General features: G+C 37.5%; 1 protein-coding gene across 1 annotated transcript in view; it reads right to left on the minus strand.

The window, feature by feature from the left end:
- The window catches only part of DIAPH2 (diaphanous related formin 2), a 358,680-nt gene that overhangs the window by 187,267 nt on the left and 153,094 nt on the right, over positions 1 to 18,319 (minus strand). Inside the window, exon 23 of the mRNA XM_079962400.1 lies at positions 13,925 to 14,054. Coding sequence (XP_079818526.1) covers positions 13,925 to 14,054 — 130 coding nt within the window. The remainder of the gene's footprint in view (positions 1 to 13,924; positions 14,055 to 18,319) is intronic.

Here is an 18,319-nt window from a genome sequence, read left to right on the forward strand (position 1 = left end):
TTGGTTGAAAGTATAATACACACCACTAAATTCAAAAGCTGTAGCATTTTAATCCCAGGATGTTAATTAGCAACTACTTTGGACAATCCTGCAAACAATGTCACCTAATTGTCAGTCCCCCATCAAATTAACAGTCTAGTTTCATTGTGTATGAAAACTGAAACATTTTTGTGTTTGTGAGGACAGAGTTACAGTCATTCAAACCATACTTCAGGATAATTTAAGTATTTTTGATAAATATCAATGTAGACCTAGGGTTTCAGTTGGTAGCTCTCACATGAAATGAAACACGGGAATGCCTTAGAAAAAAATCCAAACTTCTTTGATCTAAACATTTTAAAATTAAACATGACTATCTTTAAATTAATGGAGCTTCTATTGCAGATATAGCCAGTGTGGTGTCCTCCAGATGCTGTGGGCTTCCATCAGTCCCAACTAGTAAGGCCAACTGTCAAAGACAATGGAAGTCACCCTGTTCTGCTGCTCCTATGTTTGATGTTGCAGGGCGGGGGTGTTTGATGGGGCGGGGCGGGGGAGAGATAGCATCATCACCATTCTGGGTAGGTGGAGATGTTGAAAGATCTCTGCCCAGAATAACATGATGACAGGGATCAACTTTGCCACTATTCCTTGATCATGTTGCCCAATAAGCACAAGGGGCATCTCTTAGTAACAAATAAGCAGGTTCAGAATGTTTTGGTTTTTATTCACCCCCAAAAGCCCACCTAAACAACACAGGGAACAGACTCCTGAACACTAAATAAATAAATAAATAAATAACCATACTAATGATGGAAGAATTGGGATGTGGTGCATCTTTGCAGATAGTAAGGTTTGAAATAGTAAGTAGCAAGCAGATTATCTGACAAAGTGACTTCTTGTAAAATCTTCAAACAAACTGGGATTCACACTTATCAAATAACGCAGTGCAATCCTGTGAAGTGGAATGGACAGTCGTAGATTTACCTTGGGCTACTTTCAGAAATCTCGTTTTTGTTAAAAAGAAAATGTGTTGTAAATGCACAGGAAAAGGATTTCCTATATAAAAATGACTTTTTTGTTGTTGCCATCTATCATTTCTTATTTATGCACTTTTCCTGTTTCTAAAGTATGAATCTCTATTTTATAATTTAAATTCAATGAGTACATTAATGCATCACTGATGTGATGAATGCAATCTACTTTGCATTCAAGTAAATGCAAACATGTTGGATTTCATGATTGTGGATTGTACCCTGAAAGCCTTATATTCACATAGCCCTGAAAAATTCTAAAACTTAAAGTCATAATGGGTACAACAATTATTTATTATACCTTTATTGCTACTTCAGTTATAATTTCAAGTAACTCTAAAGAAAGAATAAACAGTTAAAATGTGAATTAAAAACCAAAATCAATGCAGCATAAGACAGGCAGCAGGAATAAAGATACATCTAAAAAACTTAAGAAAATGAGGTTTGTGTCCAGAGCCAAAAAGACAGTAAGATAGGTGGCAGACAAATTTATCTGGGGAGAAATTTCTAATACTATCAATGAAGTCCTCCCTCTGGTAACCACTTGTGTCAAGTAAAATGGTCAGTTACTCCAATCCTAAATTATAAAGTGCTTTAAAAGTTGAAACTAGGGCCTAGAAACAGGTGCCAACACAATTGTCTTAATTATGATCTTAACACCCAGTTTGAGTAAGCAATTTGGCTGCTACATTCTGCACCAATTATACTTCCCAATCTTCAAAGTGAGCCTAATGTATAGTGTGTTACTTAGCCTGAAGTTTATATGTATGTGTGCATTAATACAATGTAAGAATTGGATGTAATTTGTATCCCACTATTCTTACAAGGAGTAAGGTATCCATGAATTAACCTCTTTTTACTTGCTCTAAAATGGCTCTGAAGTTGACTTGAAATCTCAATATTATCAAATTGTGTCAAGCAATAAGAACAGAAAATGAATTGTGAAAGCTGGTTTTAGCATGTAAAAGGCTTACAGAAAAATTAAGAGAGAAGCCGGGTATGTTCATGGAGTTCAGGCAAAACAGTAAGATACAAATGGACCTGCAGTCCTGAGAAGTGCTATCCAGATCCAAGCAAGATTACGCTAATTCAATACAAATAAGATAGTAGCCAGATTTTGAAATATTGCAGAAGCACTCCAAGCTCCCAAACTACCAAATGACTTTTCAAATGCTACATTTAATAGATTGTGCAGTAATGAAAATTTCATATAACTGTCGTGAGAGACTTGTGAACAGTAAGGTCATAAGACATGAAATGTATAACACTAAGCCAATGTAATCATAAAGGTCAAAGCAATTATGCTGTTACTCTGAAAAACAAAAAGCAAACACACACACACACACACACACAAACAAACAAACAAATAAACTGGTCCAAATACCCATGTTTGAATTAAAATAAACGAATAAATATTCACCCAGGGGAAAACAAGCTAATCTATTGTTGCAAAAGGACTTAATTGTTACCATTAAGTCAAGTTGTCACAAGACTTAATTGTTACAATTTCTTTTTAGCATTTAAGTGGTCTTTCAACATAAAAATGCTCAAACATTTAATTCATTTAAAGGTAAAGGTAAAGGGACCCCTGACCATTAGGTCCAGTCGTGACCAACTCTGGGGTTGTGGCACTCATCTCACTTTATTGGACGAGGGAGCCGGCGTACAGCTTCCGGGTCATGTGGCCAGCATGACTAAGCCGCTTCTGGCAAATTTTAGCATGCACAATAAAATACTGTGAGAATGCACAATAAAATACTGTGAGAAAATACTGTGGAACATTCTCCCTCCTTAAGTCATATCAATCCCTTGCATTCTTTGGCTAAATTTGGGCACTGTATCAAGTCATGATCTGCTCTAACCATAGGTTAGAACCCAAACCATAGTTTGAGTTTCCAAATGCTGATTTGAAAAGCTGCTTGTCTGTTTCCCTTTTCCCATTGGTCTTTGGAAACGAAAATACAGAAACAAACAAAGCAAGCAAGGCAAGGTGAGTAGGATTTGTACTTTAGAAGAGAAAGACGGGGGGCGGGGAGTACATGGCTTTGTGGCTCAGCGACTGGCAAGGCCACATGTGCTCCCATTCTATGCCAAATCTGCAGTATCACATCTGCACCACTCAAATTTCAGTTGTGTTAAATTTGAAGTTAAAGGCATAGTTGCTATAATTTAGTGAGAAATGTTTTCTGCTCTCATGATATGATTTATATTGGTGCTGCCATGTTGCCAGGAAATTAAAATGAAACACAGCAAGCATTTATGTGAAATCCATATTGCTCTGTGGTCTTCTGTTTGTACAGCAAGCCAAATCATGCAGTGAACTAGAAAAAATGAGCATAAGTTAAATGGAATCCCATTCTAACAGCAAGCTCTATAATCAATTTTGCAACACAAAACTGAGGAACGAAACAAAGCATGGCTTACTTACAAATGCATTGTAGGGGGACATGAAGAAAATTTGTCTATTTTTTAAAAAAGAAACTGGCAAGATGGCAAGTGTTATCTGGATCTGAAAAGTTTAATCAATGTAGTTGCATCAAATGTTATGAATTAGCCTTCCTCAAGGCAACTTCTGATTAACCTAAAAAAGTCTCATAGGCTTTGGTATCTTCTAAATTTCATTTCTACCATACAGTTTGTGTAATCACTATTTAGTCATATTTAAGTAGCTCTATATAATTGCCAACACATTGTTATATTCATATTTGTAGCAGATAGATGGAAATTCCACAGGGCTATTTCATCTGCTCTCCTGAAGTGTCAGTTCCACTAGTGTCCTCCCAAACCCGAGTCATTTCCAGTCATGTAATCACCTTAAAAACTACTACTTAACATTTAAGAAATGGTGTCCAAGTTTGCTTCTCTTCTCTTTCCTCCATATTACTTTTTCCTTTTGTTTCATGCATTTTAGATTTTAAGCTTAACTGTATGTAAGGTGCTATGGGAGCCTTTTCAGCTGGAGAACAGGGTTAAAATGTTCTAAATAAACAATATACAAATTACTGAATTGTGTTTTCATCTATAACACCTGTGAAAATTGATTACATTTACATGTCATCTTTCTTCCATCATGAAACACCAGGCAGTGTACATGTGGTTCATCCAGGCAGTAAACATACTAGGACCTGTCTAGCTTCAGAATGGTGGTGGCCTCAAATTGGAATTTAGATGCAGCTAATGGCTGACAGCTTCTATACCAGAGAGCTTCACCTCACATATTCAAAATTAAGCCATACAATTAAACAATCCTATTAAAATATTAAATATAAGATTCTTAATTAAAATATGCAATAAATCCTATTAAAAAACCACAGACATGAAAACATGACTCAGGTTCAGAGATCAAAGAAATGTCTCTATGCAGGAGCATCTTGAAATAACAGCAGAATACCAATACAGGTGTGGCCTTGTATATAAAGTGCATTACATAACACTGTTATCAACAGCAAAAAAGCCCACCTCTGCATCCTAACAAGCTGATAATCATCAGGCCATGGAAGGAGTAACTGAATTCCACTACAGTGGTTGCGAACGTGATCCGTGCGGGAGGCACATTTGCAACCCACAGCGTTCGCAACCCACAGTGCTGCATCTGCGCATGCGCGGATCATGATTCGGCACTTCTGCACTGTAACCCGTTCCGGTAATTCCAGGTTTGGTGCAATGCGCAACCCGAAAATGCGTGACCTGAAGTGTTTGTAACCCGAGGTACCACTGTACTGAATTTACCGATCATTTATTTGAAAATATGGAAATCCATCCCAAATAATAAAGCACTGTCCTTTTAATCTGCAAGTGGAATCAGAGGAGGAAAGGACTCTTGACAGACTAATACATTGTGTTAGTCTGCCAATGAACTGATTTATATATCACAATAATCTTACCATAAAGCATGCTGCTTAGTTGCTCCCACTTCACTCCAGCCAGGAGAAAGAAGTCTGGCCCCCCTTTTAAAAACTGTAGTAATTGGCTAACTAGGCATGCTTTCACACATTTAGCACTTGTTGGCAAGTATGCTACAACTGTTTTCTTCCTGTAGAATTCTCTAAGCTTGTAGAACACAGAATTGTTTATACTGAGCTGGTTTGCACGTCATAATAAGCCATGAGATGCTCCTGGCAGGGTGGAGGGATCAAGCTGCGTGCATTAGCTACTCATGGATTACTATAATATGCAAACCAACTAAGTGTAACACACAACTACTGTGTGTTCTACAACTCTAGAGAATTCTACAGAAAAAGAAAAATCTTTTTACAGCCTAGCTGCCAAGAAGCTTCCACATGTGAACACAGCATAGGATAATATTAGATTTCTAAAAATGTTCCATTTTTTATTAAAAAAAAAATGCCTTACTTATGATTTTTAAAGATTAAAAAAAAATGTTACCTGCTATACAACCTTCTATATGAATTAATCTCACACATAGCTCCTTGAGAAAGGTCTTTTATCTGTAGCGTCATAAAGGTACTAATGAAACTTTCATGATATAATGCTTTTTGTGTGTGCATACACATGTTGGATTGTGTGCTGTGGGGGTTGGTTTTATATTGCCTACTTTTGCTTTTTTGTGCACATATTGGCTTGTTTTGCATTTTTAAGATGTGCAGGAGTGAATTTGTTCACTGAATTAGAAAAATAATAATAAAGAGGTCCAGTGCATTCTGATTAGAAAGCCTGTTTAAATGAATCTGCTTTAAAATTGTCAGTGTACAACTAAAGAGGGTAATACTGTTCCACAACAGTTTAATTAGCACTTCAGGTTTTGTCTGGTTCCCACCCCCCTTCAGATATCAAAGGACTGTTTCTTCCTCCCAGTGAAAATAAAAAAGACAGTGGGGAAAGGGAGCACTTGAGTTCAAAAAGCCCTAGTTTAATAGTGACAACACAGCTATGGTTTTTAATTAAGGCATTACAACATCCAGCCATTCAAAGCAAGGCACACACTATTTGGAAGACCTACAATAAGCACTGCATTAAAAAGGCAAAACCAATAAATTAAAGGATTACTGCTACTGACCTGATTCCTGTCAGTTCAGGTGACACAGTTAAACTACTACAACAAACTGAACAATAATAAATTGTAGCCATTTTCTGAATAGCATCTAGAAGTGTATAAAACTACATGGTACAGCATGAATCAAGTTATGAGGACCCTTAATTAAATATACAAGCCCGAACTTCATCATAAACCACACCCACTTGTCCTGCTTAACTATTTTAAATGAGAAAACAAAGTCTATGTTCTGTGGAGTTGTATTTCTGCTGCCTTTTTCAAAACAAAATGGCCAAACACCTTCAGCAATATCATTTTCTTCTTGCTATACTTCAGAGAGGAGAGATTAAGAAAGGGAAACATCACTCAGAACTGGGTTCATTGGGGTGGGGGGTGGGGAAGACCTTCCAGGCAACTGATGATACTTTATTCCTTTCATTAATCAAACCCTCCTTGACCAATGAAATATTGCTGTAGTCCAGCTACAGAGTTTCACAAAATAACTTTTCCCATTCATCCTGTTCTGGTCTAGAACCTATCCTTCAGCCAACTACTTTATTCTACTGTATAAGGGATTTTTCAGAAATTTGTTCACGGCATTCATGTTTTGATTCTGGACCACCTAAGCATTTTTCTTTTCCACATAAGTTCCCCACCCCTGCAGATCCTTTGGTCCAAAAATATATAATACAGCCAACCCTCCTCTGTGTGTTCCTGATGGCCTCACCCTCATTCCTTTTCTGTAGCTAAAGGGTGTGCTCACCTTGGAAGTCAAGTTTCTTTTGGATGCTGTCATTGTCTCATGCATGTAGCTAAGGGTGGAGGTGATGCCTTCCCTAGATCCACAAAAATGTTCTCTTTTGGGGGATATATCTACCCATGATTTCCTAGAAAAACCCAACAATTTTGGCTGCCCTCCCCCCAACAGAAATCCTGGCTATGACCATGCATAGTCCCAGGTGTAAATTAAACAGTAAGGGAGTTCCATCCGACTAGAAAATTCACTAAGCACATGCAAAGAGATTCTTAAGACAGCTGGAACTACTGGATGTTTTAAGAGGATTAAACCAAATGTTGGTTGAGGTGGGCAGGTAGCTAAAGCTAATAGGCAGAACTGAATAGATAGCCTCAGAAAACAAAATAAAGCTGAACTGGAGACCAGCCAACCACATGGCCACAAAGAGGTAGAGTGGCGAGTTCTAACATGGGGGTGGGGGGAGTCAGCCTCCCCAAGAGCCTTCTAAAGCTGTAGAAAGGGGAAATACTAAGAGATGCACTACCCACTGTAATTTAAATAATGCTGTAGAGGTGGGTGAAGAAATCAAACTCTTTGCTGCCAAGAGATTCAGATAGCGACACATTAGAAAAAAGGGGAGAAAAACTTCTTTCCCAACTCAGTTTAAATTATTATATTGGTCATATTCAGAAGATGGCCAAGATGCTGCGGTCATCCCAATTCCACTCTTCTTCTTATTTTTAAGTTACCTTATCTTCACCACTACTCATTGTTCAAGAGCCATCACAAAAACCAAAGTTATTATTGCTGTGCAGGAGATTGATTTTGCTTTGCAGGGGAGGGGGCAGAGTTTGCAGGAGGAAAAATGACAGCAATGAGAGTTGTATTTCATCCCCATAACCCATGTCCAATCTTTCACTATCAAGAACCAGTTACTAGTCTAATCAGGTACAATCAGTGACACAGTAAACACCCTTCTTCAAGTAGAGAACCTTCAGTTCAGCTAATCTTTACTGCATCATTATTTTGAAAATACCTGAAATATTGTTGTTGTTTTTAAAGTGGAGAATACATGCTTTTCCAATAACATAAAAGTGCTTTTAATCATTTTTTCTTCCCACCTCACCAATCATGTTTACTGTATTAAGGATTTTCAAAGCAGTATCACCAAAAATTGAGAAATAAAAATCCAATTATGAAACACAATATTAACTTGTTCTTATGGTTTCTTTATATGCACTGTCTTCAGATTCATAGCAACAAAATTAAATTTAATTATCATTAAATTATCCTGAACAGAGCATCCTTTGAAGGCTTCCAATACACAAATATATTAAAAGTTTAAATTGAACAAATAAGCCGTCCTTGAAGTTCCTTGCTGACATTTCTATACCAAGGAACTCTGAAATGTCCACTCATGTTTCCTCTATCAATGTCATTAAGTGTCATTTACATGACAATGCACCATTGATTACTATTCCTTTACTGTATATTTCTCATTGAAAGATATTAATTACCTCTTCCACCTTTTCTCTCGACTGCATTTCAATACACGATGACTCAACAACTGTGACAGTTAATTGGTTCCCAACAGTTTAAGCCTTTGAAAAGAAACCATCCTAAGTGTTTTATAATTCAAACCTCTGGTTCAGTGGTAGAAAAGATAAGGGGCATACATTTATCAAATATTTCCCACCCTGATGTATAATCAAATTATAAAAAGCCAAACCTTGTCACCATTCTTTTTGCCCATTTATAAAATAATATATATCTATATCTATATCTATATCTATATCTATATCTATATCTATATCTATATCTATATCTATATCTATATCTATATCTCTGCAGCAATGGCCATCACAACCACTTAGCTCCACAACACAGTATTCTGGACTACTATTCACTTTTATTAACAAGACAAAAAGCATATAATTATTATTATTCCCTTCCAGAGGAGTAGAAATGTTATTCTGTTGCAAGAAAAGCAAGCTCTTGCTGCATCTAAAGGACAAATAAATTTATTATTGCATCTGTTTGCACTGAAGAGAGTCCACTTCATCAGATGCACAAAAGGTTATCCTTGGTTGGATATACATAGCCACAACCAGGGAAAGGGGTTGTGAAAGTACAGTTGTACTCACCTGAAACTTTAACTGAAAAAAGACAATGACTAAGCTATTCTTGCTATTAAAGGTCTTAGTGCCAAAGAAGGGAGGAACCTGATGAAATCAACAGGAGCTAATAGCGACTGTCTGCACATGACAAAGGCTGCAGCAGAACTGCATGATGGGAGCTGTACCTCTAAAACTTTGCTCCCTGACTTTGATCAAAGGGGTGGAGCCATCCTGCTGACCTAGAACTGGGAATAGGAAAACTACATTTCAGGTGAGTACAACTATACTTTCACAACAAATTATTAGTTTATTTTACAGCATTTGCACACTGCTTCATAATATCTCAGGGTGCTCCACAATAAAGGTTTGTAAGAAATAAAATTACACACAGAGAAATAAAAAGAAACTAAAAGCACTTAAAACCAATTAGATAGATATTCTCACCAAACAAAAAATAATATCTATGCATTATTCCTCAAACCTTAACTGGTGAAAACCTTATGAAATAATGTAAATACATGAGAGCATGCATCAGGATGTATGCACATAAATGAATTGTTATCAATTTACAAAGTCCTAAGAAACAACTGTTAGTTAAAATGTGCTGTCCCAAAAGCCATTCAAAGAAAGAAATATATGTGGATGTCAACTATAAATTCATTGTCCTCTCCCATAGGAACAGTTAATATTTTCATGGGTTATGGATATCCAGTTAAGTCACATCAAATATACCCCACTATGGAGTAAGGAGAAAAGTGTTTTACCTAAACTACTGCATAGCCTGACTATCCTTCATTCCCGTGTTTGAGGAGGGATAAACTCGGAAGGGATAGTAACTCAAAGCCACCAACTCCCAAAAAATTACAAACAAAAGGGCAGTAACAAACTAAAACAAGGATTAACAACACAAGCAGAATAAAACTAATTACTGGGAGATGACATCTTATGTGTAAACAACGCTACCACAAGCAGTAAAACAAAAATTTGGTGATACATTCTCATTCTCTAACACAATTGCTCCCATTTAAGGTTCCAGCTAGCTATGCCATGCTCTAGAATATTATGGCTGCTAGCAATGCAAAGAGGTCAATTCTATCTCCCAACTTCTTTCAGTTTCCAAATTTATCTTTTCCAAATGACACTCAACATTTCATTGCTCCTGATGACCACTGAGCATGCTTATTTCTCGGTCAGCTGTTTTCATTTGTACTTCTGCAAATCTGAGTTCCTTTGCAAACACTGATAGCTCAGCCTTGTTTGTCAGAAGCTCCATTTGGACTACCATATTTTTCGCCCTATAGAACGCACTTTTTCCCCTCCAAAAATGAAGGGGAAATGTGTGTGCGTCCTATGGGGCGAATGCAGGTTTTCGCTGAAGCCTGGAGAGCAAGAGGGGTCGGTGCGCACCGACCCCTCTCGCTCTCCAGGCTTCAGGAAGCTCTCTGCAAGCCTTGGGAGCCCGGCGTGAATTCTGGGGTCGTGCCGGGGGGGGGGGAATAATTTTTTTCTTTTTTCTTTATCCCCCCCCAAAAAAAACTAGGTGCGCCCTATGGGCCGGTGCGCCCTATAGGGCGAAAAATACGGTAATTTCTGTCAATCAAATTCACTACTGAGGTATCCACAACTTGTGATACTTCTTTGGAGCTGAAATAATTATGTGTCTGTTTTTCCTTTGAATAAGCTTATAGGCATACAACTTAATAAGATGAAATATTTTGCTATGACTTAAGAACAGATTAATGATGATTCCGGCATGTTTATTATCTATTCTCTCAATCTCCTGACCTTTTCATATTAAAATATGACTTCCATGCTGCTCATACAGGATGGGTTATCTTATGTGCTATCTGAAACTTTGTTGTCCTTTTCTTCCAATTTCCCATACAATTTCTATACCCTTCTAAAAAAATATTTTAAATCCATAATAGATCAGTTGGTTAGAGTGCAGTGCAGATAATATCAAGGCTGGAGGTTCAGTCCCTGTGTGGGACAACCACATATTCATGCATTGGAGGGAGTTGGACTAGATGATCCTCTGGGTCCCTTCCAACTCTAGAATTCTAGAATTCTATTAAGTTAAAAAAGTATTTCCCCCCTATACATAATTAATTTTGCATAAAAGGCATGAGATCACATTCAGAGGCTCTCCTCCAGGTATTTCCTTCATGTGCAGTACAGTGGTGGCTGTGGAAAGAATTGTAGGAATACCTCTTACCTATTAGTGCATAGAGGACTTTAAAGCCCTGAGTTTAGTTGTTAAAGTATGGAATAATTTATGCTGCTTATCAGTTAACACTGTTTACAGAAAACTTAACTAGCTTTTATCTTATAGAACGGAACAAATTTAACTGAAGCAAAGCCGACTTCAGATTTATACAAAAAATTAAGATTAATAGGAACTTCAGATCCATTAATAAATGTTTCCCCCTCCTACTGATGCAATGGTTTTAATTAAACTTCACCAACCCTTTTAGTTCAATCCCTTGAGCTGACCTCTCACACACTAGAGGTTTTAAATCAAACTGCAAAAAAATCCTCAAAGCTGCAACTTAAAGTGTTAGCCACAGGAGAAAACCAATAAAGGATTTATCAAACATGTCTAGTAACCAGTAAGGCTTTGTAAAAGAGATTTTTTTATAAGTTTATTTTAAAAATAAAAAGAAACTCTATGATTACCATGTAGACTAATCAGTTAGCCGGGATCTATCAAAAACTTATTTAGTATTTATTTAAGTACCTAGCTCTTTACTTGCTTTTGAATTCTCTCTGTCTCTGTCTGTCTGTGTCATTCTCTCTCTCTCTCTCTCTCTCTCATACACACACACACACACATACTTTGTGAATTATCACTGACTTCATTTTAGTCTGAAACTTGGTAAAAGTAACATTCTTGATTCTGGGATATGCAGTCAGGAGTGAATTTGCTGAGATACAAATCACTATGATCTGGAACTAAAAAACTGTTAGTGAATGGAAATTAAGCACAAGCACTGATCTGCATACTGGGACCCTACTTTGCCTCTGAGAGGAGCTCGCAGCCACTTAGCCTCCCTGCCCTGTATCATTCTGAACAAACCAAGATTTGGCTTAGAATGTTGTTCAAACCTGGGCCTGTTGTTAAGCTCTCCCCTTGCTAACCACTCAATCACTCAATGGAGCTCTTAGACACACAAGCAGCAGCTCATGTTTAGGGTCTCTTCTTCAGATATCAAAGATGATGAGGGCCCAGGCATGCAACAATGTAATAATAAAACACTATGGGGCAGATGCAGTGGCACAACTCTGCTCCTCAGACATTGTGTGCTATTTCTTTACAAACGATTAGATTAGATGGGGGCTACTATACAGTACCTTCCCAGGTTGACAAGCCCTATTTGCCCTTCACTTTCCATGTAGAAACCACCTTCTGGACTGTTGGACCCACTATTGGTATCATCTGCTCAATTCATGTGCAGGGTGAAGTCCCTAAGTCAGTGAGGGTTTGAGACCCATCAACTACCCTCACTTGCTTTAGCTGGCCAGTCAAACTTCTGGGAGTGTGCCCACTGTCAAACGTGGCAAGAGCTAAGTGCAGGATGGGGACCAAAGCTGGACAAACTACCCCAGAAGGTGCACGGTGTGTCCCCCACCAGAGGTACCACCCCTCCCCTAACACCCCATATGGTCCATCTAGGAGAAGAAAAACTCTGACCCTAAACCTCTGCAGTCTTGCGGGATATCTTCAGGAGAAGAAAAAGCCAAGGAGTAAACCCTACACAAATCCAGAGTAGAGTCCCGAATATGGCTGGATGGCACCTTCTACATCTCCTTCCAGCAACTCCTTCAGCCAAGCTAGTGCCAAACATATTGCTCTGCTATCCTTTGGACATGGGAGGCAGCAGTTACGAGTTAGCAATCTCTGCAGCCACAGCAGGTGCTGTGATTCTCCAGCAGTTTGATTTTGCCCCCGGAGGCACACTGCAATGTCTCTCGAGACAGACGGATGCCAACAACTATCCATTAATACATACGGTCCAAATACTTATGAAAATAGCAACTGGGTATAAACATCTTTACTCTGCTTTTTTATCAAAATATTTGCAGAGCTATTTTCAAAAAGGCTATGTATATGTGTAGATATTTAAAAACTTCCATAAACAAATAAATAAACAAATATGCCCAAGCAGTAGAAGATCTTTATCATTATTTACTATACCGCTCCTTGTATTCTGAACCAAAGGCAGAGTATATTTTTAAGCATGGTACTTGATGGTGCCGATCAAACAAAAATTACATATTTATTGTCTGATTCTGACAAATTCATGACAGAAAAAGTTACAAGTTTTGCTCAGCAGTTCAAAAGCTGTGAATAAATTTTATTTAGGCTAATATGGTAAATTGCAATGATTTAATTGAATTTTTTTAATTTAAACATTTATCTCAATGCTTTTAAATGTATTTGCATATGCAGTGCATTCACCTAGATAGATAGATAGATAGATAGATAGATAGTTTTATTACTTTTTAAACTTTACTATATAGTATATCAGTAGTATTATGGTATATTTTAATGTAAATATATATCTATTTAACAACACTGTTCTTCAATATTGTATCAGTGTTTTTTGTGTTTTTATTTATCTATGTATTTATTATTATTATTATTATTATTATTATTATTATTATTACAAAAATAAACAGTGTGTGTTGTGGAAACGATGTTTTACAAAATTATGTTGTTGCAATTAATACTGATTTAAGTAGTTTTGCAACAGATAAGGAAAATCATCATTGTGAGCATTATAATTGCACATGTGGATAATAAAACAAGGTAGTTAGCAAGCTAAACATTCTAATGATACCAATGTTACAAGGTGCTATGCTGTTATTACTGTTAGTGCTTCATAGAAAAACATTTCCTCCCTTTTCCTTAGGTCAATAAACATCTAGAAGGGAAAAAATGTATCTGCGAGGATTATTAATGTTTACAGGTTACATAATCCTACAATCTAAAATGAAATGTTCCAAGCACTTTACACACCTAAGTAGATACAAATTACTCTTAGTGCCTTATCTCGCCATATACCTTTGCTTGCGCTCTCCACATGTTCAAGTTCATCTGGGAATTTTAAGATGTCCCGATAATTCTCTTCACAAATTTCAGACAGAAAATGTAACAGTGTTGTTTTTTGATCAGAGGATTTAGTATCTCTAATCTGTAAAAGGAAAAAGAAAAATAAGGAGGGAAATGCATTATTCCTCAGTAATACATTTCCTGTTCTTTTTAAAGAGACATTTTCATCATTTTACCCACAGTCCTGCATCTGCTTCCAGCTCTAAATCACACCATTTTCAAGGTAACACTAGACACATAATGTGGTCTTACAAGATTTTTATCCTTAGGTTAGGTTACACAGGCTGAAAAAAGAACAAGCAAACATAGAAACACACAGACAGAGAGAAGTAGTTTACATACTGGAATGTTTGAATTTCACTGGTATTTGCACTGAACATAATTTAGGTCCTGAAGAAAAAATAACATTCCTGACCTCCTAATCACAGTCTGCACTGAGCCTAACACTAACTGCAATGTTCAACAAATATTTATATTTTTTAATTCTCTAGATAGAGAACCATTATTACCATTAGCATAAGTCAGATGTAGTGGTGCACTATGGTTAGATCTGATTAGCCAAAGGCAGGATTTTGCACACAAAATGGAAGATTAGACCATATGAGCTCATGGCACACTTCTGATTCTCCTAACCAAATGAAGGTGGTTACTGTACTAAACTATAGGTTTGATTATTAGACAGATATTTAGATGTTTTGCAACCACATGTTCAACTTGATGGTCTGCCCCACAGCGGTGTGAGTGCACGCACTATTACATGTCTCAAAGTGAAAAATAGCACCTAGTCACTTCAAAACTACCAACAAGATGTAGTAAGCTCCTGACTGCTAATGCAGTTTTGCTTGCACTCAAATATTGCTTCTTTCTGTATCATATTTGTATAAATATTAACTGTTCAGTGAATCAACAATCATAAACGCTTCAGTGCATATATCAAAACTACTGCTCCTGCTTGCCAGCCTCGATACAGTACGTGAATTCTAATGGCAGTCTCCTTTATTTAAGCAAAATTAAGTTCTGTGCTCGCTGCCAAGGGTTGTTTACAAATCACCGCTTTCTTCAATAACACCACATGCTACAATATAACATCCGGAAAGATAATGCATTTTTAAGGATTTGCAATCAACATAAAGACATTAGTTTTGTAGCTAGCACTAGGCAGGTTTAATACATGCTTTCCTGGATGTATTTCTACATCTGCCACTAAACAATGCCCTTCCCCACTGCTCCATAACTAGAACAGCCTAAGGACAGATTTGAAGAAACAACCAGCATTGTGGTAGATGATTTTAAAGCAATGTATTTGGCAAGGTGTTCATGTATAGCATCCATTAATCTGAAACTTGGGGTTTTCACTGCAAACCTCTTCCTAAAGTGCTATCTGTTGGTTTTGTAACATGTAATACATGGGAAACAAGTGGGGCATGGTAGCGAGGAGAGAAGAAAAATGTTGAGAGAGAACTTTTATTCAATGAATTAAACAGTAATAGATGATTTATTTTTAAACAAACTGCACTGAAGGCTGTTTTAAAAACATCAGCCTGAGCTTGGATCGTAATTAGAATAATTTGAAGACATGAGTTTCTATAACAATGGCAAATAGACTTTCACTTAAGCACTGCTGCAGATCACCACTATAATGAACTAGCAAGCAATAATAAACAGCAAGTCTCTCCCTACCATCAAGCCTACTGTGTCTGGAACAACATCTTCATTCCCGTTATTTGCCTTTTCTGTTAAGTATTCATAGGCACATCAGCAACCTATAGTTGATTTATACCCTACAGAGGATTCTTACAACCGTATATTAGTGGCACAATTATAGTTTCATTTGACATTTTGACTCAGTTGCTTAAAAAAAAATCTTAATGATTATGAACTGTTACTTTTTAATTGGCCTCAATGCAAAATGCATTTGATGAATACAACTGTATGTACACTACATAATGGCAGACTATGATGGAAATAACTTATGTTTCTTTCAAAAAACAAAACGACAGATTCTCATCTCAGTTTTCTAGATGGCTACTAAAGCTCGCAGGTCCCAACATAAGCAAAATCTGTGGGCATCGTTTTATGGCTAGGGTGAAGAACGGGAACAGGCTGAAGTGTAAACCATTAAAAGAAGGCAGGACAGATTTTGCAAATGTGCAATTATAAAATGTATGAGGCTTCATTAACAATTAGTTATTTTCACCCTGTAATCCTTATCATAGACATTCCTCTTAACATCTTAACCTACACACTTCAAAAAGCTTGCTGATGACCTTGCCATAGTTGCACATGCCCTGCTTATATCCAGACAAGACTATATTGCTATGTGCTCTACATGAAACCACTTTACAAAAAGGTTTGAAAGCTCCAGCTGGTTCAGAATGTAACCTCCCAGAAATGTTCAGGACAAAGTGGCTCCATCACATATACTATATCAGCTACAATAGCTACCTGTACATTTCCAGGCCCAATCTAAAAGTGCTACTGGTGACATTTAATCCTAAATAGTTTGCAACCAATTATTTGAAGGACTCCTTGCACCTGAACAAACTTTCCTCATATTTAAACTGGGATGGCCAGATGTCCTTCTTTACAGATGACACTCCACTACAGTGGAACCTCGGGTTACGGCAGGGATCCATTCCAGAGGCCCTGCCACAACTCGAAAATGATGCAACCCAAAGCATTGTGTCTGTGCACACGCACGGAGTGATTTAGCGCTTCTGCATGTGTGTGAACCCAGAAGTAACCCGTTCCGGTACTTCCGGATTTGGGCCAGTCGCAAGCCGAGGGTGACGTAAGCCAGAGGCAACGTAACCCAAGGCTCCACTGTATTTGAAAGGCTCTCCAGTGCAAATCCAATTTAAAGAGAATGAATGATAAGAAGAGGGAGCAAGGGCATGAGACTATGAGATGCACAGGTTACTTGGCCGGTCTTCCCTATTATGGTAAGATGTTTTGTATTACTTTTAAAATTACAGTAATTATTTCTAGATTTGCATATGCACATATAAATTAGCATATAAAATTTTGCTGTTCTCATTCTCTCTCCAACCCCACTTGGTAATCAAAAAAATCCCAGTGCTATTTTATATAGACAGCATGACTCTTATATAAGTATCCCAAGCAGGATATTATCCCAGTGGTGGTGTTCTCTGAAAGGCAGGGTCCTGGATTGTCATTTCATACAGCCATGTTCTTTCACTTATGTACTTAAGACTTTGTTTTAATGAAAATACTCTATGGCACACCCATTTTGAGACACTTAACATTTCATTTACTTATTCATACTAAACTATCATACTAAGAGTTTGTTAGAACCGATGTCAAACCTTTTATTGCTAAAACTGTATCTTGCTACATGGTGAAGCAATTTGAGACAGCTACTGCAGAGATGTAATTGTTCATTTCCACCTAGCACTTCTAATTATTTGAAGGACTCCTTGCACCTGAACAAACTTTCCTCATATTTAAACTGGGATGGCCAGATGTCCTTCTTTACAGATGACACTCCACTACAGTGGAACCTCGGGTTACAGCAGGGATCCATTCCAGAGGCCCTGCCACAACTCGAAAATGATGCAACCCAAAGCATTGTGTCTGTGCACACGCACGGAGTGATTTAGCGCTTCTGCATGTGTGTGAACCCAGAAGTAACCCGTTCCGGTACTTCCGGATTTGGGCCAGTCGCAAGCCGAGGGTGACGTAAGCCAGAGGCAACGTAACCCAAGGCTCCACTGTATTTGAAAGGCTCTCCAGTGCAAATCCAATTTAAAGAGAATGAATGATAAGAAGAGGGAGCAAGGGCATGAGACTATGAGATGCACAGGTTACTTGGCCGGTCTTCCCTATTATGGTAAGATGTTTTGTATTACTTTTAAAATTACAGTAATTATTTCTAGATTTGCATATGCACATATAAATTAGCATATAAAATTTTGCTGTTCTCATTCTCTCTCCAACCCCACTTGGTAATCAAAAAAATCCCAGTGCTATTTTATATAGACAGCATGACTCTTATATAAGTATCCCAAGCAGGATATTATCCCAGTGGTGGTGTTCTCTGAAAGGCAGGGTCCTGGATTGTCATTTCATACAGCCATGTTCTTTCACTTATGTACTTAAGACTTTGTTTTAATGAAAATACTCTATGGCACACCCATTTTGAGACACTTAACATTTCATTTACTTATTCATACTAAACTATCATACTAAGAGTTTGTTAGAACCGATGTCAAACCTTTTATTGCTAAAACTGTATCTTGCTACATGGTGAAGCAATTTGAGACAGCTACTGCAGAGATGTAATTGTTCATTTCCACCTAGCACTTCTAATGGATTACTGTTGGTTCA

This window comes from Podarcis cretensis (assembly GCF_951804945.1).
Source record: "Podarcis cretensis genome assembly, chromosome: Z".
Taxonomy (NCBI): Eukaryota; Metazoa; Chordata; class Lepidosauria; order Squamata; family Lacertidae; genus Podarcis; species Podarcis cretensis.